The 23,791-nt window shown below is 38.6% G+C and overlaps 1 protein-coding gene across 1 annotated transcript in view; it reads right to left on the reverse strand.

Moving 5' to 3' along the window:
- Nucleotides 1–334: 334 nt before the first annotated feature.
- The window catches only part of LOC149150226 (pectin acetylesterase 3-like), a 246,347-nt gene continuing 222,890 nt past the window's right edge, over nucleotides 335–23,791 (reverse strand). The window contains exons 11-12 of the mRNA XM_089437911.1: nucleotides 11,806–11,951; nucleotides 335–705 (exon numbers count right to left, since the gene is read on the reverse strand). Of these exons, the coding sequence (XP_089294037.1) occupies nucleotides 598–705; nucleotides 11,806–11,951 (254 nt within the window). The 3' untranslated portion in view covers nucleotides 335–597. The remainder of the gene's footprint in view (nucleotides 706–11,805; nucleotides 11,952–23,791) is intronic.

The raw sequence follows: 23,791 nt of genomic DNA on the forward strand, positions 1-23,791 counted from the left end.
ACAAATGGCCAATTTAAACTGTGTACACGTGCATAATACAAACACATATATAGACAAACATAAATATAACTGAGACGGCAACAATTTTAGGTGATAACAGCAAAGCATTTCGCAAAGAGAAAAAATAAAGATGATATAATATGCAATATCTAATTTATAAATTATTTATAATAACATTTTTGCTATTCTTAAAAGGAAAATAGGGTGACTAATACAGATAACAAGATTCATATCCGTATAGGTACTTCCAATTCCGATTTGTCTCATTTGTATCCGCTACAAAGCTTTTGTGATATCTAATTTTGTAATGCATGGAAAATATGAGAAATTTCAGGAATTTGAAGATAACCATAGTCAGATTTTATTTTTTAATAATTACTGTTAACGGAAAATACATTTTCCTTCCCCTGTAACATTATTGTAATGAAATTAATAAAAAGACAGTCAAGTGACTTGAAAAAAATGTCCAACTATTGAAGATCGGCTATAAATAATAATTATGCAAGTAAACCTGCCTTTGGCAGGAAATAATAAGAGCTCAAAGATATTTGAGCATAGCTTTGCATGGGAACATAATGTTTTTTAGCATTGTTATAATCATGGAAAAACAAGGTTGTGGCATGTTTGGTCACAAGGGTAAGGACAATCAACTTCCTTCACTGTATATCGCTCAAAGTACCAATCTCCCACAGCCTGTGCAATGGTCTTTTATGCAAACAAGAAAAGTTTGGTTAGCATAACTAATACTCCTCACCTATGTCACAAACAATATAAACCAGAAAAATATAAATATAATGTCACTGGCTCGTTCTGATCCATCCTTCACTATTTTCATGCATTCAATATTGATGATTTTGTTAAAAATTCTGCAAGAAGCAAATATGCTATGAGTGGGGAAAAGTACAGAAAAGTCAATAGGGCATTATCAACTAGATAAGCTATATTCTTGAAAGCTGTTATTTTCCCTTTCTAATTGAATATTTCAAAGTAAACAATAAGCCAGTTCCATAAGAAAAGAAAAATCAACATGGAGTTTTTTGAAATGCAAAGCTTATGCATGTAGCAAGTTGTGGACATAAATAGCACATATGGGAACTTCACGATTCGTAAAACTAATTCATTAACCATGAGAAGAGCTAACTTGTCAAGGAATCTATATATATATATATATATCCCATTTCATCTATTATTTTCATTGTCTTAGGTGTTGGAACTATTTGTATAATCCATACGTGTGGCCATGACCCATTCATATGTATTATTATGTACTGTAAGTATGGCTAAGACCATATTTCATTTCATGTATTATATGCAAGGATTATGGTGATGGCCAACTTAGTCAAACATGATTGGATTTTCTCTTAATTTTGGAGTTCTCTTGTGATTGACATCTTTCTCTTGGGCACACCTGTGTATCTTTGTTTTTCAGCACTTGTTCATGGCTTTTGTACTTTCTCTTTCTAGAACACTTGTGAGGAGGCCATTTTGGAATTTGGGTGAGATATGGTTCCGTTAATCTGTCGAAAATTATAAGTCTCAACATGGTATCAAAGGCTTACTCTCTCAATCCTTTTGGCTGATCCGAAAACCAGTGGTTAGCAGCAGCTCTGCTACAATGCATGCCTAGTTTTTCCTGGATCATCTATTCTAGGGTTTCTCTAGGGGTTCTAGAGATATGCCCGTTGTGCCTTCCTTATAGGGTGTTCCTTGGCCCTTTTCACCCTTTTTTAATGTCAACCTTCATTCCAGGCCTATCTAAGGTTTTGAACCACCATTTGGATCTATAAAGGTGAATTTCTAAAGTCTTCATTCCATAAGTTGTTTCTCCTCTGAGTGGCACCAACGATCATTCTTGGGTGAATCAAATCACTTCCCTACTCAGAAGAAAAGGTATATGGATGCACTTGGTGAGGCTACATCTTGCTAAATATGATGATAGTGATGACCTCATAAGTCTGAAGGATGAAGCTTTTTGGTTGATTACATTTTACGTTTAGCCTTATCCCATTCATCATACTAAGGGTAACAAAAACGAGAAGGAAAATTGGGATACCATAAAATTCTCTTTAGAATAGTGAATACTACTCAAGCCAATCAACTTGAAACTAAACTCTCCAATCATAAGATAGGTGACTTCTACATAGTTAACAAGTATATTGCAAGGTCTAAAAATTTGAAGGATAACATTATTCAAGTAGGAGGAAAAGGAAAATCAAATCCCTAACTTGTAAGTATTGTTCTAAATAATACCCCCTCAACATTCACATCCTACACTTTCAAATTCTACAGCGTTGCTTTATGTATCAAGGACCTTGTAACTCCTACTCTTAAGGAGGTTTTCTCTAACCTCATTCAATATCAAGTTACTTTTAGGAATATATGTGAATTATCACCCCAAGATCAAGCCCAACCAAAGGCTATCTCAATCCCTCTTAAATTCTAGTATGACTACAATAAAGGGGAAACGTGAAATCCTCCATAGAGGTCATATCTAGTGATTGTCATAAGGATGGCCATCCCTTCAATTCTTACCTCGCTCATCTTCAAAAAAATTAAAGATATTGCAAGATCAAAGGCCTTTTTATGAAAATTATGGATCTTTGGACCTCTCATCATACACATTTGGCTATACACTTCGCACTATGGTCCTCTTCTTTTCAGCGAGTGAATTATTGACTTTGGAGCCACTCGACACATGACTAAACATCAACATCTTCGCTCTAATTATAGACAACAACATAGTGAAGAGGAAAAGGTTATTGGCAATAATTCAACAATGCAAGTTGAGGGAAATGGTGACGTCATTACCAATACAACAAAGTTTGGAGACACTCTTCATGTTCCAAGTTTATGACTATACCTTCTATTAAATGCATTACACACAATAAAAAGGTGAAAGTCTGGTTGGACAGGTGGGTTGCAAAGGACATGAGTAATGGTTTCAAGGCAGTTGCCTCAAGATATTGTGTTAAATTTGGCAACTAGGGCCAAACTTCACATTGGAAAACTCATATGAGGCAGCTCATATTTTTCTTGGATTTCTCTCTCCGAGAGGTGTGTACAAATGGAATTATGAATTTATTTTGATTATGGAAAAATTGTCAAGGTTGGCCAACAAACTCATGTAGGTTGAGAAGCCCAACAATCACGTCTATTCATCCTCAATGTTTGCCTATACATACATGATGCCTCCTCCTCATTGGACACTTCATTCACTCACATCTCTCTCCTTCATTGATTGGGTACGAAATTAAGAGGTTACTCTCCACACGTGCAAAGGAAAGGAAGGGTTTTTTGTTCCAGCCGTTTACCAGAGTTGACTGAAATTGTAGAGGTTGTTTTTTACTTGTGTTGACCAAGCGTTGACCTATTTTGCGCGGTTTTGGGTAGAGGATTTCTGTTTGAGCAAGCCGCAATTCTGGCCACAAAATCCAAGGCATCTTTGACTCATGTTTGACCAATGTTGACTATGCTAGGGATGGCTGCAACATTGACCTTTGTTGACCAGGTCTGACTGGACTTTTCGGACTATTTTTAGGCTAATTAGACTTGTTGTTAGAGGCCAAATTTGACTAGGTTTGACCGAGCTAAACTAAGGAAGAATTCTACCATGTTGACCAGCGTTTACTTTCTGGTTAGGGATTTTTATTTCTTCTATTTGACTGATCGGCTTTTCATTGTAATTGGACAAGTGAATATTATACATTGTACTCTCTCTCTGCTGAACTTTTGAAGAATTATAAGAAGAATTAATGAGGGGTTTCCCCACATTGGGGTTTGTCCCTAGCTGGTGCCATATCTTGCATCCTCTTGTCTTGGCTAGTCTTCTACTGTTATTATTTATGTTCTATTTGCATTTTACTATCATGTTGATGTGATTACTAAACTGGATATTGATATTGGGCTAATAAAGAAATTGAAGTAAAATTTCTCTAAGCATAGAACATACCATTGTTATCCTAAAATTAACATGGTATCAGAGTTGAGGTGAAGCCAAAGCCCAAGCAAGAGTGAGAAGAGCAATCACTAAGAGGAGAAATCATTGATCAAAGACATGATTCAATTGCTTCCACATCCTACTTCAAGTCTGATGATAAGCTTCATGATAAGTTTGATTATCATGCATGGAAGATGTCTCTTGATTTGACATTAGAAGAGCAAGTTGTGATGGATTATGTGCAAAGAAAGATTTCATAACCTCCTTCTAATGCACCTTCTAAGACCAAATACAAGAAGGGTGAAGTCAAAGCCAAGAAGATCATTAGGGATTCTATTCATAAGAATTTAGTTGCTTACATTTCCAATTTGAACACATCAAAGGAGATATATGACAAGTTGGTTGGCATGTTCAAATCTGGCAATGCAAATCACATTCTTTTCCTCAAGAACAAGCTGAAGGATATAGAGAAAGGAAGAAATGACGATATTCAATCCTACTTCATGAGGATTACAGAGATCAAAAATGATATTCTTTGGATTGGAGAAGTTATTGCTAATAGGGAGTTTACCCTCATTGCCCTTGGAGGACTCCCTCGTGAATGGCATGTGTTCAACACTACTATTCTTAACAATGACAGGATTCCAGTTTTTGAAGAATTTCTGACTAGATGCTCTCAAGAAGAAACAAGGATGATGGAACTAGATATGCCTTCAAATAGGAATGATCCTACTGCATTCTCCACTCATGCTAAAAAGTAGAACAATGCAGGTTCAAAAAAGCAATGTCAAGGAAGGTCGGGTTTCAAAAATGGAAGGAACAGAAGATGTTTCATTCGCAACAAGTTTGGTCATTATGCTAGGGAGTGTCCTAATAGAAGGGATACACCTCATGATGATGGCAACCACAACAACAACAATTTCAGGGGCAACAACAATCAAAGGAATGGCAGATTCAATAACCAAGGAAAAAGGAATGCTCCCGCTTCTCATCAAGAAAAAGGTCGCCCTCCCAAGAGATCAAGAAACACCATGTATGATGAATCTAATGTTGTTTGATAACAAGCAAAAAGAATTCTATCTTATATCTGCCCTTTCTACTGCATCTCCTCCGGACACTTTCAAAAATTGGTTGATTGATAGTGGTGCCTAAAGGCTATAAGGAGGCTCTTTCAAATCTAATTGAAAGGGATACAAATTTAGAAATTATCCTTGGAAACAATGCCACCTTTCCCGTGAAGGGAGTTGGGAATGCTACTCTTCAATTGAATCAAGGTGATACCATTCATCTATAAGAAGTACTATATGTATCCGATCTAAAGAAGAACCTAGTATCTATCTCGGCAATGGAGGACAAAGGATTCAAGGTGGCATTCATTGATGGAAAGGTACGTGTGTGGAATAAAAATTTCAAAGATGCATTTACACTTGGCTTCAAGGTTGATAGCCTATATCAAGTTGGAGGAAGCCCATTGGGAGCTATGTCTTGCGACACATCACTTCAATCCGAATTATGGCACCAAAGGTTTTCTCATCTACATAATAAGGCTCTACCCGATGTAAGGAAGATGGTGATAGGTATGCCCGAATTAAGTAGAACATGAAGGTGTTTGTCAGGGGTGTGCCGAAGGAAAGCATACAAGGAGACGATTCCCCTCAAGTGATAGCAAGACTAATGACATATTGCAATTGATTCATTCTTATCTATCTAGTGCAATGCCCATGAACTCATTGGGAGGATATTTATATTATGCTATCTTTATGGATGACTTCTCTCGCAAGACTTGGATATATTTCTAGAAGAAGAAGGACGAAGTATTCTCATGGTTCCATTCTTTCAAAGCTTCGGTTGAAAATCAAAGCGGGAAGAAGATCAAAATATTGAGGACTAATAATGGAACCGAATACGAATCAAATGAGTTCAGAGATTATTGTAGAGAAGTTGGCATTAAGAGGGAGACTACTACTGCATATACTCCTGAGCAAAAAGGTGTTGCTGAAAGGAAGAATTGTTCTATCGTAGAAGCCACTCTGCCATGCTTCATGATCAAAGCTTTTCGAAGTTCTTATGGGCCGAAGCTGCAAACACTGCCGTGTATGTTCAAAATAGATGCCCTCATCAAGCGTTGGACTCCAAAACTCCAGAAGAAGTTTCCACTAGTAAGAAACCTGATGTTTCTCACTTCAAAATTTTTGATAGTCCTGTATATTTTCATGTGCCGAAAGCAAGGTTGCACGAAACAGGGAAACGGGTACGAAACGTGACCCCCCCAAATTTTGGAAACGGGGAAACACGATATATATATATATATATATATATATATATATATATATATATATATATTAGGACATTGAAGAAATATGTGCAATCATAAATCATATATGATACATTCTAATTTATTACATTATGATAAAAATGTCAATTGTCAATGCATAAACTATAAGTCTCTAAATTTACATCACATTTACTCATGAATGATCACATAATGAAAATAGAAATATCCAAAATCAGCCACAAGAAATTTCTAATTTCTTGTCTCATGCTTGATTGGGAGTCTACTCCTACATAGTCGAACGGCCTTAGTGCTCTTGATTAAATACAAGTTTCATACCCTAGTACCCTACATTCTCTTGATTATTGGGAGTCTCCCCTACATAGAGGTCTTGGTTCTCTTGATTAAATACAAGTTCCATACCCTAGTACATGATAAAATCCAATGGAAACATTGCAATCCCCCCAATCCTGCAATTCTGAAAAACAGATAAGTCTGCTGGATTTTGAGTGAGATCTAAAATTCTACTTTCTCCATATGAAATCCAATGAGGGCGAAACCACTCTCAAACATCCTGAGTCATTTAATGTTAAAAATTTAAGTAACAGTAAAAGGATGAAAATGAAAAATAAAAAATGAAAAATAAAGGAGAATATCACTTTTACTTTAAGAATTTAACATTACCATGAACTGCATATGCCTCAAACTTCCTGATGAACTGTATATCAACACTAGGGCAAAAGTTCACTTTTATAACTTTAGACAGGCATCTAGAAGCAACTAGAAGGCATTAGAAAAACCTAATTAAAAATTAGAAGACAAATTAATAAAAAAAAAATTAAAAAAAAGTCAAGTTGCATGTGGAAACGATATCGTACGGCCCATAAACGCGTCTCCGGCCATACTGGCCACGTTTCCACCTCAAGAAACGTGCCAGTATGGCAAAAAATGCGTTTCTAGGCCGTACCGTACGCGTTTCCGCGTTTCGTTTCCGTTCCCGTACAGAAACTACTCCCCTGCCAGCGTTTCCTGCAACTTAGGCCAAAAGAAAAGAGAAGCAAATTGGATGCTTCTGGGAAGAAAGGAACATTTGTGGGCTACAATGAAACTTCTAAGGCATATAGAATCTATGTGCCTGGTCAAAGAGAAGTGTAGATAAGTCATGATGTCACCTTCAATGAGGATGCTACCCTTGGGAAGATTAGTAACCTTCCTCTTTGAAGGAAGGAGAATGAAGCAGATTTAGGAAAGCAGGGAGAACCGCAGGACGATCCAATGCCCGATGTTGAAGGACCAATGGATCCCATTGATCCACCCCCTCATGAACCCTCCTAAAAAAGGAGACCCTAATGGCTTAGGGAGACTCTCGAAGATGTTGAGAGACATGTCGTACCTAGGGGGGCATTTCCTGAAAGCAAGAAGCCGAATAGGTACCAAAGGGTACTTAACTGCTATGAGCACCATTGTTCAATCTGAGCCTTGCACATTTGAAGAAGTTGCCAAACACCAAGTTTGGAAGGATGCAATGAACGAAGAGTATGAGTCAATTATCAAGAATGATGTCTATGATGTGGCTCCTAGACCAAAGGGCAAATCCGTTGTCACCTCGAAATGGCTCTTCAAGATCAAGCATGGAGTTGATGGAAGTGCCGAAAAGTTCAAGGCCAGATTCATTGCTCGAGGCTTCTCTCAAAAGGAAGGTGTAAATTATGATGAGATATTTGCACCGGTTGCCTGCTACACCACCATATGTTCAATTATAGCCCTTGTTGCCTCACAAGGATGGAATCTTCATCAGATGGATGTCAAGATTGCCTTCCTGCATGGTTCACTTAACGAGGAAGTCTATGTAGAGCAACCTGAGGGGTTCGAAGTTCAAGATCGTCAGACACATGTATGCAGGTTGAAGAAAGCCCTCTATGGGTTGAAGCAAGCACCCCGGACTTGGTATGAGAGGATCGATGATTTACAAGAAGTGAAGCTAGTTCGAACCTTTACTTTAAGGTTGAAAATGATAGACCTCTCATCTTGGTACGCTATGTGGATGATCTCTTTCTGATAGGTGCAGACCCTCTTATTCATCAATGTAAGAGGGAGTTGGCTTCCGAATTCTAGATGAAGGACCTAGGATTGATGCATTACTTCCTACGGTTGGAGGCCTGGCAAAAGCTAGGCGAGATTTTCCTTTCTCAAGGAAAATATATTGTGAAGACACTTGAAAGATTTGGGATGGCAGACTGCAAGTCCGTGACTACTCCGATGGAACTTAGCTTCAAGAAGTTATGCAGAAGCATTGTTGGCCTTGATTCCGGAAATCCTTTTGAGTATCGTCAACTCGTGGGGGCTCTGATGTTCTTGGTGAACTCCTGTCCGGACATATGTTTTGCAATGAATACATTGAACCAGTTTATGGTCGAGCCTCATCACATACATTGGATTGTTGCTGAATCTCTTGAGATATCTTCGAGGCACAATCACTTATGGACTAAGATACATTGTCAGGAATGTGAGGCTCCATGGTTACTTTGATGCAAACTAGGTTGGCAGTGTGGTGGATCATAAAAGCACATCTGGATGTAGCTTCTCTCTAGGTTTTGCTTCGATATCATGGATGAGCAGGAAGCAGAAGTCGGTTGCCTTAAGAATCGTTGAGGCTGAATACATTGTTGCTAGTTTGGCCTCCTGTGAAGCTATTTGGTTGAGGAAGCTCTTTAGTGAGTTGTTTGGGCATGTGCTGGATACCACTGTGATCTTCTGCTACAACTAGAGTGGGATTCGTCTTTCGAAGAATCCCGTGTTTCATGACCGCTCCGAGCATATTGATATTAGGTACCACTTTATCCAAGATATGGTACAACGGGGAGCAATAAGGCTCCAACACATTGGGACTGATGATCAGGTCGCCGATATTCTTACAAAGCCCCTGGGGAAGGTCAAATTCTTAACCTTCCATGAACGACTTGGAGTCGTGGAGAGACCCTCTTATGAGGGTCCCGTATGAGATGGATGTTGAGCTCTGGGAGCTCCGGGGGGCTTGGGGTACTTCTTGGAGCAATGAGCGATCATAGGGTGAGTGGTTCACCTTCCCCTAGTGGTGCGCAATATACAGGGTCAGTGGTTCACCTTCCCCTGTGATACTCCATGGTGGCATATGCATAGGATGAGTGGTTCACCTTCTTCTATGGCATATGAGTAGAATGAGTGTTTCACCTTCTCCTGCCGACACATCCTACCCATGCAGTCCGAGACTCATGGAAAATACCTCTCATCTGGCCAATGAGTTGGGAAATGAGGATAGGGACCATAGTACTACCAATGGACGCATTGTGTAGTACCGTACTCCCTATGCTAGGATGTTGATATTGATCTGTGATCAATAGAAACTGACTTCGGGTCGGTTAAGAGTGGTATGACACACTCTCTATTATTGGAGACTGACTTCGGGTCAGTGGAGAATGGTATGATACATTCTCGATCATTTCTTCTTTCTTCATAGCTCAATAGAGCAGAGACAGGGATGGTAAAGATTGTCAGACAAAGTTTGGCAGGTGAAGTTCTACCTAGTTGAGAGGGAGTGTTAAATTTGGCAACTAGGCCAAACTTCACATTGGATAACTCATATGAGGCAGCTCAACTTTTTCTTGGATTCCTCTCTCCGAGAGGTGTAGGATTGATCCAAAGATCATCCCATTCTGACATGTACAAATGGAATTATGAATTTATTTTGATTATGGACAAACTGTCAAGGTCGGCCAACAAACTCATGTAGGTTGAGAAGCCCAACAATCACGTCTATTCATTCTCAACGTTTGCCTATAAATACATAATGCCTCCTCATTTGGACACTTCACTCACTCACATCTCTCTCCTTCATTGATTGGGTACGAAATTCAGAGGCTGCTCTCCACATGTGAAAAATGAAAGGAAAGGTTTTCTGTTCTAGCCATTGACCAGATTTGACCAATATTGTAGAGGTTGTTTTTTACTTGCAATGACCAAGCGTTGACCTGTTTTGGGTGGAGGATTTCTGTTTGAGCAGGCCGCAATTATGGGCACGAAATCCAAGGCAACTTTGACTCTTGTTTGACCAACGTTGACTGTGTTAGGGCTGGCTGCAACGTTGACCTTAGTTGTCTAGGTTTGACTGGACTTTTCAAAATATTTTTGGGCTGATTAGACTTGCTGTTGGAGGCCGAAGTTGACTGGGTTTGACCGAGCTGAATTGAGGAAGAATTCTGCCCTGTTGACCAGCGTTGACTTTCTGGTTAGGGCTTTCTGTTTCTGTTATTTGACTGATCAGATTTTCACTGTAATTGGACAAGTGAATATTATACATTGTACTCTCTCTGTGCTGAACTTTTGAAGAATTATAAGAAGAATTGATCAAGGGTTTCCCCACATTGGGGTTTGTCCCTGGCTAGTGCCATATCTTGTGTCCTCTTGTCTTGGCTAGTCTTCAACTGTTATTGTTTATGTTCTATCTGCATTTTACTATCATGTTGATGTGATTGCTAAATTGGATATTGATATTGGGCTAATAAAGAAATTGAAGTAAAATTGCTCTAAGCATAGAACATACCATTGTTATCCTAAAATTAACATATTGTGACGAATACGATCATGTGTAGAAGCTAGGGAAGACTCCCTAAATGGAAAAAATGGTTTGTTTCTATGATAACCAATGCGAATGACACCATCGTGATATGTCATCAACATCTCAATAGCCTCAATTATGGATCTTTGTGATATATGAGTCCATTACATAACGTTGATTACCTTCCATAGATTGAATTACTAAGTATTGTCTGTGAGGGGTGTGTAATCAATATGCAAAACAAATGGATCAGAAGAAATGGCTATATTTGGTAATATCAGAGGTCATTTATTGGATAACTTTTTTGCATGCCTTGCTAAGAAAACATAGGCTAGATGAATCAATTCTCATAACTAGACAATGAGTTCAATGTAGAAAGGAGGAAGAATTTAATAATATCCTCTACAATACGGCTTTGATAAATCTCTTTGGAAAGATATATCATTACACTTCTCCATCGTATTTTTCTGCCCTCTACACTAGAGGGTTTCCCTTCTTCTAAGGTCAACTTTATGTGCAGAAATTTATCACCTAATCCAGTCATTTCTTAAACTAACAACTTTCTCCTTCCTCCAGACTAATTTCTATAAGCACAATTGAAGGTAGCAAAAGTTCAGAAGTTGTGCTTCATCAGTAAACAGACAAATTCACAATTCAAGTAATTGTCAAAGATTCTTTTTCCTTGGAAACTAGATTAGAGACTCATATTATGGTGCTCAGTTTAATTTGTTGGCTCTTATAGCATGGGTTGGAAAAGGAACCAAATCGTTGGATAGTACTTGGATGCATCTCTTTTGATTTTATTAAAAGAGTTATAACATTTTGCAGTACATCTATTGAGTCCTCAATGAGTATATCGTTTCCATGCAAGCACTGCAAGATTCAAAGAGTTATATAGTCCTGGTTATATATTATAATGCATAATTAAATTAGTAAAAATAAAGGCCAATTAAATTATTTTGCTAACTGAAAATAAGCTTTATACTCTCAAACTAGAATTACCTTGTTATTCATCATCGGAGAGTTCGGTGCAAACCAATTGTCTTGATCCTCTGATTGGCAATGGCAGAAGCATGAATTGATAAACATGCCTCCTGTTTCAGAGTGCTTAAAAGTTTCCAATGTATTAAGCATCTCTGTCCTATAACCTGTTTATATGATGAAGATAAATGTTACTCGACTATGATGTATCAATATCTAAGGCAATAAATATCGAATATTATGGTTTTTCATAGCTAGCTACTATTCAATAGATTAGGATAATCACATTGATTTTCTATTGTCATAGATTTGAATTTTAAAGAATTATGCTTGAAGTTTGAACCCAAAACATGAAATCTTTATAATCAACAACAAATATTTTTCTATTTGAAACACAATACATTATAATGGATCGTATAATATATGTCACACTTGCATCTAGATTCAACAAAACACAAATCCATTGAAGTGTACATATTCATGGCAAATGTGACTAGCAACAAAATTTATACCAACATTTGATAATTGTCATACAAGAGAACTATATCCAGACAAAAGTTCGTAATAGTTAAACATAGTACAAACCATCTATAGAGACTAATTAAAATATCCGTGTTTGCAATGTGGAGTGCATTTAACAATAAGGGTTTCATAGCTAGGAATCCAACATGAAATAAGATTGGGTGCAACCACTAACTTCTAAACATTTGTGCTAGTAAAGAAGAACATAATCTAGGGAGAACTAAGAAGAGAAATGCATAGTAATTATTCCAGAGCATCTTAAATGTAGTACTTGTAAATGTAAGTCCACACCAAAAGACCAAAATGGGGCCTTTGTTGAGGCACTTAGGTTCCCTTGAATAAACATGATTCCCCCATGGGGAAGTGTGACAAGAAAGAGGCAGTAATTTTGACTCTTGAGTAAATCTAAACCAAAACAAGGAACAATATTAAATTCTACACAATTTAATTGGATGGGGAGTTCAAAACATTGTAAGTTTGGAAATGAGAGACTTCAAAAAAGATTGAAATAGTATGGCTACAAGGTGAAAAGACATGCAATCTTGGATGAAAGAGAGGGAGAAAGGGAAGGCTAGAGACACATCCTTCCAATTCATAGATGGCGCACAAGAGGATTGCTTCAAACTAAATGCAACTGAAATGCTAACTATGGTTATATTAGTTCAATTGAAATTTTCCACGAGAAGTTTTGATGGGGGAACTAGAACAAGGACATGGACAATCCATGGTCAAGCTAAGACATGATATCATACCTAAAGGAGTACATTTCTTGAAAAGGAGGGTCAACATGTTACTGAAGTCCTAGTGTGATGAAAAAGAGGTTTTGTGTGATGATGAATTTCAAAATCCTATTAGCCTCTGAGATTACACCTTGTATAATCCTGCTACAATTATGAGATTCACTCTTACATCCATCAATCGACAGTACTAAAATCTCTACGGAGGTTCATCAATTCACTCAACAATGCCACTCGGAGATCCAATGTGCTTGCATGCATGGTGCTTTTCAGTTTATTGTTTTGAGACTTGTTACCCTTCATATTACATGAGAGATAAATTTGTGATTTTCATCACACGGCAAGATTTTTAGGGGTAACTCACAGAGATGTTGGTAGACCATCTAACTTTGCTTGAGATGGTGCATGGATCATCTTATTTCATCATGATACATGTGATGCTACACATTGTTTCAATGGTTTATATGGTGGATTATCTTAGCGCATGTTTCTCTCTTCATGTTTGCACTTGATTCTCATATATATATTGATAGAATACTCTTTGTTGCTTGACATTAGTGGACAAACCATCTATTGGTGCCCTTTATCTATTTGTATGCCTTTTCTTCATGTATCAACTTATTTCATGATGCTTGCACATTTTCCTCACATGATCAACCTTAGCATCATGGTTTATATGGAGACTTGGTCATGGCATTAATATTATGTGATGAAATGTGGTTCTTGTAGAGGAGCACCCTAACTCTTGAAGTATCTATTACACTCCCACAATGATGTCTAATGCAATAGAAAACCACTTTCCTCATGTTCACCCTCTTGCACATTTAGGATTTCATACATACTACTTGATGATGTAATGAAGCAACCTTGGGTTTGAGGCTAACTTGGCATGGTATGGGCATTTAAGTATGATCTTTGAGGAGTGCTAGACTTCTCTCATTGATGGCTTTATGACACACACTTTGAAGACTTTGACAAAGTTGGCTTCCATGGGAATCATGACTATGCATTGAGAATTCTAAAGGTGCCTTGAGAGTTGTGATAGGTGTTGCCTAGAGAGTTGTGAACCATGTATCATGAGTTGTGGCATTTCCTAGTGCATTTTGATGTTTCCTAGGGCATTGTGACATGCATTGGGAACAGTGAATTTGCCTACAATGTTGGAGAAGGTCTATCATAGGTTTCTCTCATAGTAATCTCTCTTCATCCAATGGATATCAACATTTGGGCATATGATTAAGGTGATTCCATCCTATGGATGAGGACTGATGGTATTGCACTTCTTGGTAAAGACGTCCTAGGGTTTGATGTGTTTATTATAACCTTATGGTGGTATTTGAATGTGCTCTAATCCAATCAAATACCACCATAAGGTTATAATAATACAACCTAGTCATCCACTTTCGCATCTGAATTAGATGTAAATAATGGTAGTTTAGCTAACGTAGGTGTAAATCATGATAGTTTCACTAGATTATAATCTAAGACTAATTTCGCATGGATATGGACACTAACATGTGGACTTTGTATTTCAAATGTACCAATAACACCATGGAATATGGAGCGCTCATATGTGGGAATTATGATTTTTATTTTAAAGTGAATTATAACCAATCAACAAAGAAATTGGCACAATGCCTTGCCCAATTCACTATGGGTAGATCAAGTCACACCCAACGTTGTTCTAGGAATTTCACCATATGTTATGGTCAATGACAAGGAGGTTATATTGTCATAAAATATTTTCTTACCTATCCAACAGTTGTCATAGGACTCCCAAGGCTAGTTGTGTCCTATAATGCAAAAGAGAATAAGTACCCAATTAAGAGTTGAGGAAGACAGAAACAAAACCTACAAAAGTTTGCCACTGACTAGCAAAAGTTCAGAATCTGTCATGTCCCTTCCCAAAAGAATTTGTAACAAGTTTTGTCTCTCCATAATTTTGTACAAATTTTGCTAAGGAAAAGGACCCAAGCAATTTCGACTTAGAAACTTAGGAAAAATATGGCTTGATTATTTTGCTAGTGGAAGGTGGGGTCCACCCATGTGGGAAAGCATATTGGGTAATTCGAATTGCCTTGGAGGGAATTCGTATGGCTGTTGGAGGGGCCCACATGAGGCAAAGGGAAGCCCACAAAGTCATAATGAGGAAGAGCTCATCACTTGGGGACCATTCATTCTTGCATATCGAAAATCACTTGATTGTTTGCTCGAGCTACTTAGCCGAGTCAATTGGATGTTTAGCCACAAATCTCTCAAGCGGGAGATTCAACCTTACCTTCGAGGGACTACGAGAGCCACCTTAGGAAGGCAGTTTCACAGCATCTCGAGGAGCACCAAGGAGTATTCACAACAAGCACATTCAACCACAATCCAACGATGTGTATTTCTGGGCCAGTAGAGAAGGGAACACGCAATTGTGGATAGAGCTTCATTGGGCCAGCACTAGTCGAAGGAACTAGGAGAGCTGGAGGACATCAGGTGGTCAGCACTTGGGAAGAGTTTTGGAGCAGGTGGGTGCAGCAAATAGGCAGTTCGAAACCCAGCCTTGGAGGACAGCGCAGAGGGACAGTCTCGGCATCACATGGGTCTTGAGGGAAAGAGCCACAACACCAGAATCTCAGTTTTGGAAGGAAGGAAATTCATAGGAGATCTCATCCTAGTGATTTGGGGGAGTTTTGGAGAGCTTTCCCAGCTTCATTTAGGGAGGCTGAGTTTGTCAGTTTCAGCAGAGGACGGGCTCCTTGGGGTCGAATTTCAAAAGTCTGAACTAGGCCAAACCCTTCCTGGGTTTTGGTGGGTTTTTGTTGAGGGTCTGGGAGCTGAAGTTTTATAATTTGCTGAGAAGTAAGCAACTAAAAAGGCTCCCAAAAGTTGACATGTTGGTCAGTGTGGATCAGTGTTGCACACATCGCGATCGGGATTTAATGGGCGCCGGGAAAAAAGCGGAAAAAATCGTTAAAATCGGGAAAAAATCGGAAAAAAGCGGGAAAAAATCGTTTGGCACAAATTGAAAAAAAATTGAAAAAAAATGAATATTTTTGTGCCAAACGATTTTTTCCCGCTTTTTTCCGATTTTTTCCCGATTTTTCCGATTTTTTCCCGATTTTTCCGATTTTTTCCCGATTTTTTCAAAAAATCGCGATTTTTTCGATAAAAATCGCTATAAAAAAAGGGGCGATTTTTTCGATAAAAATCGCGCTTTGAATCGGCAAAATTAAAAAATCGCGATTTTACGATTTTATCGCGATTTTATCGCGATTTTATCGCGATGTGTGCAACACTGGTGTGGATGACCCTTGATGCTGAAACTACCTCTGCTGCTAATCTGTGCTGACCCTCTGATGCTACTGCGGTGTTGTTGTATCTGCTTTGTGCCTCCCGCACTGCTACAACACTCCACTGCGCTACTTCAGAATTTGAGCACTCTAGCTTTGCCACTGTTGCTCCATCATCCCTTGCACCAATTGACTTTCGTCATTCTGCTACTGTCATTAAGGGTTGTCGCAGCCGTATGTGATCCAAGAGTTTGGGCACCTCAAGGATCCTGCCCCATGTAGTCCTTTCGAACTACATCTCTAGATCAGCCCACCTCCCTCCTAGAGATGTGGTTGCCATCTCTGCCAAAAAATGTCGAACTAGTTCTCTTCTCCCTCTTTCGCGGTTACCCTAGCGAAATTTGGATATGGATTTATTGTGAAAAATTCTAACCTGAAATTCTACTGCAGCCATTGATTTATTTCACCTACTTATTCTTCACAATAAGTTATTTACGAAATCCCTTCAACAAATATTAAAATAAATTCTACTGCAATTATCACATAACTACATAGAGAAAATGCATACACAAGAACCAATCACATCAACACAATTGATTTTGGACAATTGTCCTCGGAAAAAAACAATGTGGGAAAACCGGTGCAGCAGACGAAGGTTTTATTAATCTTCAAAAACAGTTGCTTTTACAAGGAATGATTTTACAGAGAACCTGAAAGAAAACTCCTGAGACTTTCCCCTGGAAACTTTTTGACACTTTGGAGACCCTTCTCCCACTTCTATGTCACCTCTGCATCACTCAGCGTGGCTCTGAGTGGCTTTGTGTCCCTCTGCGTCAACCTTTATGAGTGCTACGTCTCCCCTGGACTGCGTCTCCCTCTGCGTTGTCTCTCAATGTCCCTACGTCACCTCCTCCTTAGTCACTAACTACTGTTGATACCCTCCCCTTCCTCCACCTTGCAACTCTCCCTCTGAAATTGATCTCCTTCTCTTGAGAATCGATTTTCCTTGAGATACTAAGTATATGTTGGTGTATCTACAAATGATCCTCAAGTCTTCTCTTATAATTTTCCTGTTGATGAATCAACGGTTGAGATTAAGTCTTTAATCAACGGAAAAGATTAAAATAGACTTGATCCTCGTCTCTTAGAAGCTTCTCATCCTTATCTTTATTAATACCCATTAATATTTTTATTTTCCTAAGTTTAGACTTAGAAACTCATTAAAAATATTAATTATTTTAATAACTCCTTATCCGGGTGGAATTTCCCCAAACAATTTATGGGTCTTGGATATCTCATATGCTTTCCTCTCCACCAAATTTCAAGGCCAGAGCACATCCAATGCTACCAAAAATCAACACTCCCTCTTAGCGAGGAATGTGCTCTAACATTGCTTCACCATAGAAGCATCACACTGATCCTCCACATCAGTCCTTTGTGCTTATGCTTTAATTGCTGCCCTACATCCACTGCACTGATGCTTCCTGTACTGCTGCCCATGACATTGCCACTTCCACTGCTACATCTGTACTGCAACTCCCTCTCAACATGCTGCCCATAGCACTGCTACTGGTAACTACTGCACTGCAACTCTTGACAATTATCCATTTCTGCTACTGAAATGGATTCTTCACCATCCCCATCTTCTCCATGAAATAAACAGACTTTGTTCTTCCTAAAGCCTTGGTGAGGATGTCTGCCACCTGTTCTCTTGTAGGAGTGTACCTCAACTGTACTGCCCCTAGTTGGACACAGTCTCTAACAAAGTGACACCTGATATCAATGTGCTTCGACCAATCATGAAATACTGGATCCTCAAAGAGCTTGATGCAACTCTGATTATCACACAAAATCCTGGTCGCTTCCATCCTTCTCCTAAATAGATTCACAAGCAATTTCCTAAGCCATATGGCTTCGCATGAAGCTGTGCTAGATGCCATATGTTCAACTTCAATTGATCTCAGAGCCACAATTTTTTTTTCCTACTACACCAGGAGGTCATTCTTGATCCAATGTTGAAACAGTAGCCAATTGTACTTTTCTGATCTACTAAACTTCCAACCCAATTTGCGTCAGTGAACCCACTCAACCTGATGTCATTGCCTTGGGTGTACAATAGTCCACGCTCGACTGTTCCTTGTATATACCTGAGAACATGTTTGGCTGGTGCCCAATGCGCCCTCTTGGGTTCCACCATGAACTGACTGATGGTGTTGACAGCGTAACAAATGTCTAGCCTGGTATTGACCAAATACATCAGGGACCTTATAAGCTACCTGTACAAGGTGGGATCAACGTCTTTATCTTCTGATGCATCAATCTTCTTCCAGTTGGTGATCATTGGAGTAGCCATAGGTCTACAGTCCTGCATCCTAAATGTCTTCAAGATCTATGTAGCATATCTCCCTTGTCCAAGGAAGATCTCACCCTTCTACTGCCAAACTTCCAACCCTAGGAAATAATGCATCTATCCCAAATCCTTTCTGTCGAATTCTATGTCTAGGTTCTTGTTAGAGTCTTGGATGAGGCTGGATGATCCTGCCAGGAAAAGATCATCCACATATAACATTGGGATTAGAGGTTCATTCTATACGACAAGATAGTAGAGATTAGGATCTGCGTCGCTCTTGACGAACCCCATCTTTTGCAAGTAGCCACCATGCTCTAAGTGCCTGTTTAAGCCCATACAAGGGTTTCTTTAATCTGCATAAATGAGACTTCTTCTCATGTGTCTCAAAACCCTTTGGTTGTTCAATGTATACTTCCTCTTCTATTACCCCATTTAAGAATGTCGTCTTGACATCCATCTAGTGAATCTCCCAACCCATATATGCTGCAAGAGATATCACCGTTCTCATAGAAGTATACCTGGCTATTGGGGCGAAGGTTTCTTCGTAGTCTATCCCTTCCTTCTGAGCATCCATTAGCCACAAACTTGGCTTTGTATTTCTTGACACTATCATCTGCAACATATTTGACTTTGTAGATCCATCTCCAACCTACCACTAACCTGTCCTGAGGCCTAGGTACCACTTCCCAGATATCATTGACCATTATAGAAATGTATTCCTCCACCATCGCATCTACCCATACTTGATGCTGAATAGCCTCCTGAAAACAAGATGGTTCCCCAACCTGAGCTACTAGGGCCTGGTATCTGTCTGGTTGTCTTCGCTCCCTTTTATCATTCTTGGGTGCACCAATGAAGTCCTCTGTATCCCGTAGAATCTGTCAAAGTTCCTAGCTCATTCTTCCACTGTTAGTGGGTACATCTATCAACTCTTCCTCTTCCTGAGATTCCTCCTGTTCTGAAGCTTTGACTTCAAGAGAATTTATGGTACTAGTTTTTGCTAGTCGAAGAGGTTGGACCAACAGATCGTCTTTAGACTGCTCGGAAGGAATTTTTCGGGATTTCTTGAAAGCTCTGTCCTCCATGAACTTTACATCCCGTCGAACTACTACCTTCCTACTCCCTTGAGGATAGACTCTATATGCCTTAGCATTCTTGCTATATCCCATAAGATATCCTGTCTCAACAGTTTGATCTAAATTTCTTTCTCTTTTCTTTGGGTATACGATAATACACTAAACTCCCAAATATCCTAAAATGACTGACTTCAGGTGTCTTCTTGGTGAAGACCCTTTCCGGAGTGATTTTTCCCAATGCCCTGTGTGGAGTTCTATTCTAAAAATAAACTATCATGTTGAATGCCTTTGCCCACAAGAATTTGGGCATATCTTCATCATACAGCATTGCCTTAGTTGCTTCCACAATAGTCATGTTTTTCCTTTCTGCTACTCCATTCTACTCTGGATTGTAAGGAGTTGTCCACTCTCTTCTGATGCCTTCCTTAGCGCAAAAATCGGTGAAGTCCTTGTCAACATACTCTCCACCAGTGTATGGACGCAACACTTTTATCTTCTTTCCTATCAGATTCTCCACTAGAGCCTTGAACTATTTGAATCGACCAAAAGCCTCATCCTTGGTTTTCAGAAAGTAGATACAAGTCTTCTTGGAATGGTCATCGATGAAGGTGACGAAATATTCGGCACCACTAAGAGCTTTTGTGGACATTAGTCCGTAGATGTCTGAGTGTATCAATCCTAGAACACTCTTAGCTCTATTGTTACTTTTGGGAAATGCAACTTTGGCATAATTTCCCAGAGCGCACCCTCTGCATACATCATCTCATTCGGTACTTAGTTCTGGAACTCATAATACTATTTTCCTAAGAATTGTCAGAGCCCCATGGTGTAAGTGTCCCATCCTCCTGTGCCATAGTTCATTCAAATCTTTATCTTCAATGCTGCCTATTAGTGCCATTGGTGATTCTAACTGTAATCTATAAATCCTGTTACTTATGATTCTGATTTGGGCCTTCCTTTTCCAACTCGAGTGTTTGACATATACTCTCCTTAATGAAGAAAACATCATAGCCTTTGTTTTGAAGTTTTAGATACGGAGAGTAAGTTCATCCCCAATCCTGTCACATGCAACTCATCGATTGCCCGAAGCCGCTCTCCTCCTTCGGTTTGAAAGACTACAGTACCTCTTCCTACTGGGGTACACTTTGCCTTATTTCCCATGGTGATCTGAAAATTCATTCTTTCTTCCTGATAATCTAAAAAAACGTTCTCAAATTCCTGTCATATGCCAAGAAGCTCCACTATCTATATACCAAACCTCAGAGGAAGCAAAGCCTGCTAGGAAAGTGATTTCTTCTTCCAATCTGGAAGCTAACTTAGAGTAATTGTGATCCATGTCCCTTGTGTCTTCTTCTGAAAAGCTGCGTGAGTCCCTTTGAGTTGATGACTCTGCATCATGCTCTTGACCCATAGTCGATTTTTCTCTCATGTTGCTGGATCTCTGCTCTGATACCATGTGAAAATTTCTAACTTGAAATCCTACTGCAACAACTGATTTATTTTCACCTACTTATTCTTCACAATAAGTTATTTATGAAATCCCTTCAACAATTATTAAAATAAATTCTATTGTAGTTATCACATAATTACACAGAGAAAATGATACAAAAGAACCAATCACATCAACACAGTTGTTTTTGGACAATTGTCCCTGGAAAAACCCAATGTGGGAAAATTGGTGCAGCAGATGAGGGTTTTATTAATCTTCAGCAACAGTTGCTTTTATAAGGAATGATTTTACAGAGTAGATCTTTGCTATTCTACCAGATATTCTATATATGCATGATGCTTTTGATTACGAGCGGATATCTTTTTGATGGACTTCTATTTTCTTCAATACAGGATTCTAAATTCACACTTCACTTCGATGAAACAACGTGTCCCCATATGGAGCCAGATGTTGCACCTATTTTGTCACAAGTCCAAGGAAACAGTTGTACAAAAATTTTCAAAGTTCAGAATCATCAACCAACGATCTATCATGTCATTGCAAACCCAAATTTTGAAAGTTGTAATGTAAATGATGTTACTAAAACCATGTAATTATGTAACAACCTAGGTAAACCTATCATTTTGGAGACGAATTTCATCCTAGGAGGTCTTTTAACCTCGCTCATTACCTATGTTTCTAAACACGGCTAATGAGATGATTTTTTTCCCTCCATCTTAAACCCGAAAGCTAGGGTGAAATTTATTGTCGAAGTCTTAGGTGAGTCCTAGTGTTCTTAGTCGAGCCTATTGTAAAAGTGATTTGGAAATAATTTAAGCTATTTGGCTAAATTATTTTACTACAAATCACTTGGTATACTAGATCATATTGTGTCACAGAATTGGGTAATTATTTTGAGGGTCTATAACGAACGGGTATTCCCCTTTTGAGGGTTGAATTTGCAAAATCTTACGTAAAAAAAATATTTTAGTGTATGGTTCCTCATACTTAAACACCATAGCTAAAATATTTGAGGGTGGTAGATTAATTATTCTCCTCATAAGTCAATTAATTAATTTTTGTGGCAAAAATAAAACTAAATCCTAAGCGAGAAAATTAATTAATTTAGAGTCAAAAAAAAATTTTAAAGAAATTAATTTCTCCAAGTGGAAAATGACCAAACAATTCATGGGTCAAAAAGAAGTTAATTTTTGGAGATCCCCCACCAAGGCAAAAATGGATATTTTACGAAAAATTAAGCCCTTGGACTTTGGTGGTTAAGTCAAAGTCAAAATTTTGAAGAAATTAATCCAAAAAATTAATTTTTGGATTAATAAAAAATGGGTTTTATTCGAAATTTCCTCAAAAATAAATATTTTCGACGACAAAGATTAAAAGATGATCAAATACTTATCACCGGTCGAGATTATTTTGACAGGGATCAAACCAACTAGCCGTTATTTTCCACTCGGAGGATTTATCTATAAATTAGAAGCCACTTGCTTCTCAAATCATGATGAAAGCTCTGACTCTGGTCTATGTAATTTTGTAACACTGGTGTTGTTCCACTGATCTGCTAGGAACGTTCGAAATATCATAATAAAAGACTTTGGGGTACAGTTCATGGTGTTTTTTATCAAATGATCTATGATATGTGTTAGTTATGTGTTATCATGTATTGTGCTTAAATTTTTATAAGCTTGTTTATTCTTTAGATGGTGATAAAAACATTTTATTGGTAGATTTTGGGTCTATTTAGGTGATCTAATTCACCATATGTTTAACAAGTTTGCTTGAAGAAATATATAGAGTTTTCACGTACACGACCCTTGGGCTCTATTACCACTCAAATTAGCAAGGGTCCTAAGAGGGGATCCTATAGGGAAACTACTAGGTCAAGGGCAACAATGGAGCGATAGCCAACTGTCACCTTAGTTAAGGCTCCCTACTCTTTACGGACTTTCACCGATGGGAGGAGACCCGATATAATGGGAACCACAATAATGAGTATGTCAATGAGAGGAATAAAAGGGTGATTCCAATGACCTATTCATAAGAGGGTGTCAAATGCATGGCTTTCTTGCTTGGGAAGCAAGGTGAAAGGCTCTCTAGGAAGGGCCAAGGGGATTTTAAGGGCTAAGGTTTGAGGTTAAGACATGTAAAAGAGAGACCTAGTCCTATAAATCCTTGTGAAAACTTGGTTTTCAAGTGGTCTTTGTGAAATTGGCTTCAATAAGTTTCGAGACCACACGGGACCTAGTGGACCCAAAATTAGGTCAAGGGTATATAGTTGATCACCAAATGAGAGGCTTGACCTAATTAGGGAGGAGAAGAGGATCAAAAAACAAATTTTCTTTGAGGTTTAAATTCAATGATCCTAATGAGGACACTAGTCAAAGGGAAAACTAGGGAAAGAACTGGTCCATGAGCTAGAGCTTGCTATATCTTGAGATTTTACCATCAAATTTGCTTCAAATTTGGAGGGCCTCTAAAGCAAACCTCAATGTAGTTGTGGACCAAAAATCCAAGTGTTTGGATGGCTAGATTGTGAGATAATTCATGCCCTAGGTGACCTATGTAGGCTAGGCCTCAAAAAAGAGGGAGGTGAAAAGAAT

This window comes from Pinus tabuliformis, chromosome 9, assembly GCF_031772625.1.
Source record: "Pinus tabuliformis cultivar Carrire ecotype Pingquan chromosome 9, CPIR1, whole genome shotgun sequence".
NCBI lineage: Eukaryota > Viridiplantae > Streptophyta > Pinopsida > Pinales > Pinaceae > Pinus > Pinus tabuliformis.